This window comes from Seriola dumerili, unplaced genomic scaffold (assembly GCF_002260705.1).
Source record: "Seriola dumerili isolate Sdu_G_001 unplaced genomic scaffold, Sdu_1.0 BDQW01000002.1, whole genome shotgun sequence".
Classification (NCBI taxonomy): domain Eukaryota; kingdom Metazoa; phylum Chordata; class Actinopteri; order Carangiformes; family Carangidae; genus Seriola; species Seriola dumerili.
The window spans coordinates 11316603-11323643 of NW_019174257.1; the positions used below are offsets into that span (position 1 = coordinate 11316603).

The window sequence follows — 7041 nt, forward strand, 5'->3', positions numbered from 1 at the left end:
TGATTAATGCATTTTTAAAAGGCACTATGGTTTATGTAAAAAAAGAAATACTACAGTATAGTCCCTTTCCAGTGAATACATTTTGAGATGTTACAGTAGGAAAAGTACAAGGATAGATAATATTAACTTCATGATGGCTGACTTGAATTTAGCTGCTTCAGTTTCAGGGTCCCTGTGATGAGCATGCCGCCTCGCTGTCACGCTGTCTTGGCTTATTGGGACCCCTGAATAGAACAGAGCCATCGTTTATGTAATTAGAAACACATGTGCTTTTTCTTCAAAGATAAGTCAAAATGTCTGCTGTGAAAAAAATCCTATTATGGCAATAATTTGAAGGCTTTGTTAATCTGAACAAACATGGGTCTTTTCAAGATTTATCAATTTATCATTTTTAAAATCACAGAAAAATATATATTCACGACAACCAGTAATTGCCTGACTTTGTGACCTGTAACTACATTGCAAAATTACAAATTTGATACTGAATATGCTACTGTAATAAGAACAAAGGGCAGCTCCTGTTCTGTCACTTTGCATTTGACTAGCAATTGAAAACACCAGACTTAAGCAATTAAAAGTACTTGGTTTAAGGTCTGGTTTTCCCAAATTCGAATGAATTATTTTGAATTTACTATTAACAGCAGATAAAGTTGATATGGTGCATGTGTTGGCAAACAATGGCTAATGTACACATAAGACAGAACGCAACATTAGCATTCATTTGTATATTGTATATTTTTCATATCTATGTCCACCTGATGAATTTAAGCCCGATATTTACCCTGCTTTTTGACAATTGGTACCGGTTGGACTCCACCAACTGCTGAGGGAAATATGTGGCTCTTTAGCTGCTAAATTCTCCACTGTGTTCACCAACTAGTTGCTAACTGTGTCTGTCAGCCATTTTTTTGCCGAACAAACTGCTGCTGAGGCCAAAAACAACACTGATGAGAGCGATGAGAGTGAACCAGAGTAGTAAAGTTGGGGGCTGTAACATCAAAACAATGCACTAAAAGACTTTCACATCACATGTTGACATTTCATCTATTTTTATATAAGAGCAGCTTTAATTTTAAGTGTACTGACATATATATATATAGATAGATAGATAGTTTGTTTTATGTGCCCAAGTTTTGAGATATTTATCTCTGAGATTTTTTGCTACCACCACTGAAATGGAGGTGAATGAAGATTTGTTTTATGTGCTCACAGTGCTGCAAAGACATTACATTCAAGTGCAGCATGTCTTTACAAATATAGTGTCCCTGTTTCTGTAGAAAATGCCTACTCACTTTTACTCCAACACCAGCACTTAATCGTATTTATTTTTATGCAATTACATTTATTCTAATTCAGTCTTTATTTTATGCTTTGTACGTGATTATTTGGTATTTTATGCCTTGCACTTGCATTATTATGCTTATCCTTTACTGTGTGCTGTAAGGTGTCCTTGAATGCCTGTAAATAAAATGTATCATTACTATTATTATTATAATCCACAGAACACGCTGTCAACAGTTTTCAGAAACTGCTTCTTTGTAGATCCAATAAACACACTGAGGTCTGTGACTTTTAGTCTATTTTCAATATATATTATATACATCTTGGCAAAAACAGGGTGAAAGAGATGGGGATTAGTGCACAGTGGTATTTTGAAAGAGGGAGGACAAAAATGGAGTGGTGAGAGAATGATGAAATTGTTGGAGCTGGAGAAAAAACAAGCTGATGGGAGGCAGTGTGTGGTGAGGGACAAGAGTGGGAGAGGGAGGGAGGCCGATACAAATGAAGAAGATAAAATATCTCATCTCGTGAAAACGTCAGTCCGGGGGGGGGGGGGGGGCTGCTACAACTCAACAGCTCTCTGCTCGGAGCTGCAGTCACTCCCTCTCATGATGGTGGAGACACTGGAAGATAACCTCTGTACCCCTGCCCTCAACTCCTCCTGCAGGTTAATGCCTGTCACTCCCGAGGCCGTACTCATCAAAACGCTGCTGTACTGCATCGCTGTGCTCACGGTGATGCTCAACTTGTTGGTCATCATCTCCATCTCCCACTTCAGGCACATACGCTTTTCTTGAAATATAACAGCTAATAGTGTGTATGGGTTTAGTTAATGGATGGAAGCTTTGTGTGTAAGACAAGCCAGAGATCTCTGTCGTTTTGCTTATAAAAGAAAAGTTTTTTCTGTATAAATGTATCACAATAGCAGTAATCATGATAAACTGTACAGCTTTATTTGGCATGTTTGGTTTTCATGTTGCCGTGTCTATAAACATAAAATCCCACTTTCCATATTTTGCCTGTATTCTCACAACAATTGCTGTGATCTAAACTTATTTACACTGAATATGACACCATGAAGAAACTATCATTTATCATATTCTTCCTCCTCAGGCAGCTCCACACCCCCACCAACCTCCTCCTCCTCTCCCTGGCTGTGTCCGACTTGCTCCTGGGCCTTGTAGTGATGCCGACTGCAGTCGTCTTGGTGCAGTCTTGGTGCATGGATCAAATCACATGTGCCCTTTTGTACCTGTTGGGCTTCATCCTCACCTCCACCTCTGTCAGCACCATGGTCCTCATATCAGTGGACCGTTACGTGGCTATCTGTGAGCCTCTGCACTATTCTTCCAGGATGACGACAAGCAGAGTTAAAATCTGCGTGTCTGTGTGTTGGTTCTGCTCTGTTACCTACAACTTAATAATAATGAAAGATCACTTTTCACAAATAGGTAAGTCTGATTCCTGCTACCAAGAATGTGCAGTCACCATAAACTACATTTCAGGGGCGGTAGACTTGGTTCTCACCTTCTTCGGCCCCGTTACTATCATCATAGTTCTGTATACGAGAGTGTTTGTGGTGGCTGTGTCACAGGCTCGAGTCATGAGGTCTCAAGCTGCAGATGTCAAATCAAACACCGTGACTGTGAAGAAATCTGAGATGAGGGCTGCGAGGACTCTTGGTATTGTCCTTTTTGTGTTTATACTCTGTCTCTGTCCATACTACACCCCCTCTCTGGCTGGACAGGACACCACAGTTGTTGACTCACCAGTTACAATTTGGCTCTTTTTCTGTAACTCCAGTTTCAATCCTCTGATCTATGCCTTTTACTACCCGTGGTTTAGAAAAACAATTAAACTCATTGTGAGCCTTCAGATACTGCAGCCAGGTTCCTGTGAGACCAAGATCATGTAGAGAAAAGAAATATACTGTACTTAAATGGGGTAAATTCTGTCTAATGGAAGGTGTAGTAAACTGTTTTAACTGCATACTATCAGTTCACAATCATTTTTAATGAATACAGAAAAGCAAAATGTCACAGCGAAAAAAAAAAAAACATTCATATTTGAAACCACTATGCTTTTGAAACGACCTGTACCATTGAATTTAATGGAGTTGTCAACCTTGGTTTAGAAAATGTACTGAACATGTTTCATGTCAGTGGAGTGTACTTTAACACCTGAGCACTTTTTATGAGTGAGGAATAGGGGCAGACTTAATATTGCAATTGCAATATTGTATTTTTTTCCGTTTATTTTTAATATATTACATTTTTTTATAAATTTTTTAATTTAACAAGCAGATGTGTAGGATAGAAACGAGGTCAGCAAACATCAGCAACAGAAGGTGTAAAACATTGAAATATCCTATATGTATATCTGTAAAAAAAATTTAATGGGTTGGGGTATAATATGACTTGACTAGTGAGGGCTCCTCATCAGGAACATGAGCTGTTTGTCAATTTGTGTGCATTCTCAAAATTAGAAAATGAAATGTTTACCCACAAGATAATGAGCTGCAATGGTTAATTAATTCATTAATCAACCCATGGTAAATTAGGCAACTATTTTGTAAGTAAGTTTTCAAGCAAATTTGCCAAACCTTCGATTCCAGGCTCTTAAATATTAATATTTGCTGCGTGTCCTCATCTTAAATGACAGTAAATTGATTTTGTTCGGATTTTGGGGAATTTTCCACTTGTGTATGTCTAACGCAAATTTGAACGCAAAGTTCAAATTTAAAAAGGAAAGTTTTCAACACTGATTTTTATACAGAGGTGTCTTTTAATGTTTCACAGATTTTTTATTCCTTCATTTCTGGGATTGTTAAAAAAGATCTGTCAAAGTGTCCACAAAATGAGAAGAAATATAGTACATCTTAAAGAAAATATACTGCATGGTTTTAAAAATATTGCTTGATAAATTATCTGTTTATTTGTTTACACTACTTTTTGTTTGTTTAACAATCATCCAGATAATCTAATAAAACTATCTCAAAAATAAATCCATTTTTGATAAATACAATTTCAGCAATACTTTGTTAGACAGCTATAAAGCCACATGCTGCTATGATACCAGTCACAATTATGAGTATGTATACAACCTATTTCTAACAAAGATTCATAAGCATTCAAATCTAAAGGTTCTCCTCAGGTTTGATCATAATTTATTTGTGACATGTAAGGCGCCCCTCAAACACAACAATTCTGTTATGGCTCTGAAGTCGTAATTACTTATTTTTACACTTTTCCCCCTTAGAGATTAAACTGGTAATAATTCTGTAATGGATGCTAAAGAGTGGAGAAGACAAACATATAACCCATATAATGGTATTTCTGCTGAGTCCAGTGTATATTTAAATTGAACTGTGCTACTTCATTAGGAGGCATCGGTGGTTCTGCACTCTGGCCTGGAGTAGTTGCTTTGGCTGATGGCGTTCTTGGCTGCGAGCCTGACGCAGTAGGTGGTCCAGGGCTTGAGATCAGTCTCTACATAAGAATCACCTTCCACGGTTCTCACTCTCGGTGGCTGATTAGCCTGCTGCTCTCTCTGCTCCTCCTCAATGACAACTGTGTACTCGGTTGCATCCCTCACCGTCGTCCACTTCACATACAAGGAAACTTCCCTTACTCTTACGATCAGCAACTCTGGCGTTTCAAGTTCTGAGAGAGAGAGGGGGGGGGTTAAATTAAGAGTTGTTAGATAGTACAGCCCTATCATCTATGATGGATTTGATTGACTACTATGTTTAACACTATCTCTGGGTTGTGTAATACAGTATGTGATATATAATAACACCACAGTTACCTTTGTCTAAATGGGCATAGACTTGACTGGCCCGCAAATCTCTTCTTCTGCGAGCTCCTACTGGACCTGAGGAAGAAAACATAGCAATACAGAAAAGGAGGTGACTAAATTAAACAGAACATTGGTTGATTTCTGCAGCAGTGAGAGAACTGTAGTTGTAAGTAGCTAACTCTGCCTTTTCTCTCTGTGAGGACCAGTCAAATACTTGGGCGGGTTTTGAGTTATCCATTTCATATCCATTCCCGCCTCCAATTCCTCCTCAACTCGCACAACGCTGCTTAAATGTTTTTGCAGTGACACTCTGGTTTGTCACTGAAGGTCTGTTGGTCCTGAACTGATAAGACTCATAGTCGAATACAATTGGACATACAGAATTAGATAATTGAGTGTTAGTTAAACCCCATCCTTAACAGCAATTGTCCAATCATAGCTAAGCAACCGTGACAACGCATGAAACACAAGCTTTTGCTTTCTCCTCATGCTGAGGTGGTGTGTATGAGGCTATAAATACTCTGTATTTAAAGAGGGTGGAGTTGTTTTTAGTTTACTACCTACAGTAGTAACCTAGCATTACTTCCAAAGCAAAGGAGGACATCATTTACTAGAACAGTTATAAGGTAACACACACACGACTACTGGATGCTATCAGAGTGAGTCCTGTGTGTCTGACCTGTAATAAATCGGTTAGGGTTGCTCTCTCCCACAGCATTGCTGGCCGTCACTTCAGTGGCACTGGAATTGAAGTTAGTCAGCTGACAGGAGAGCCCGGTGGTGCTGCAAAGCTCGACACGGCCTCCTCCCGATATACTGTAGACGGTATAACTTGTGGCAAACACCGACGCGTCCCAGGACAGCACAGCAGACTGTGTGTTACCACTGTATTTCACATTCTGTGGAGGACAGGGGTCTGGGAGGGGAACAGTGAAAATGCTGTTAACAAATGGAGAGGGAAGTGTTATATTTTAACAAGACTAGGTCAAAATAAATGGCTGGGCCGTGTCGTAGCCTATTTACATTTTGCCTGGTGTCAGCCGGTTTCATCTGTTTACTTCTCTCCTACACTCTGTGCTCACATATACAGTATTTTGATACAATAAAGCTGTTCTCATTAACGTGTTTTTCCGTTTCTGTATGAAATACTTACTGAAACTACCCACTAAGACTACATGTTAACCAGAAGTCACTTCCAAGCTGCTGCTAAAATCCTGATTTTACACCCATGATGTCTGACAAAATGAACAAACACATAAATTGAAAACTGTGCTGTGATTTCAGCTATATTTACTTGTAAAATGATCACTGAGAGAAAGTCACAAGCTCATTCATATCAGCTGCCATACAGTCAGCATAGAGAGGTGTGTCTGGGGAGGGAAAGCCTGATCTCACGCTTGTGGGACAATACTGACAAATTATATTCTCTCTAGTCTTCTAAGGAAAGTAGCTGAAGTTCACTAGATTTGTTGCTAGGTGCTTAAAAAAATATTCTTGGTGAACAAAGGTGAACGAAGTTGGCAACGCTGCTTGTTCGCATCAATTCATTTTGAAAGAGCAAGGACCAATGGTGCAACTTCATCATTCAGTCATGTAGCAACATTTGTGTTTATGGGGCTGGCCCAGCTGTTGCAGTCCAGCCAAACACGCCTTATATGTATATAAACATTTTATTTACGCCACATAAACTTGAACCCAAAAATAGAAAGGAAGGAAAAGTAATTTTACATGAACATGTAAAGGTCACTAAAAACTCTGTGTAACACTGTGTAAAATCAGGGATGAGCAGAGCGTATAGTTACCTGTGACTCCAGTGAAGGCACTGGAAGGTGCGCTGACCCCGGCTGAGTTTCTGGCACGTACAGTGAGGTTATAAGCTGTGCTGCAAGGCATCGGGAACTCAAAGTATTTTCTGGGTAGCCAGTAGGAAGCGACTTCCATCAGGGCCTGTGGGCTGTTGTT

At 39.4% G+C, this 7041-nt stretch overlaps 1 protein-coding gene across 1 annotated transcript; it reads left to right on the forward strand.

The window, feature by feature from the left end:
- Positions 1–1892: 1892 nt before the first annotated feature.
- On the forward strand, positions 1893–3196 carry LOC111237871 (trace amine-associated receptor 13c-like). Its single transcript, XM_022767205.1, has 2 exons — positions 1893–2059; positions 2395–3196. Exons 1-2 carry the CDS (start codon positions 1893–1895, stop codon positions 3194–3196), a joined length of 969 nt encoding a protein of 322 aa, XP_022622926.1.
- The last annotated feature ends 3845 nt before the right edge of the window (positions 3197–7041 follow it).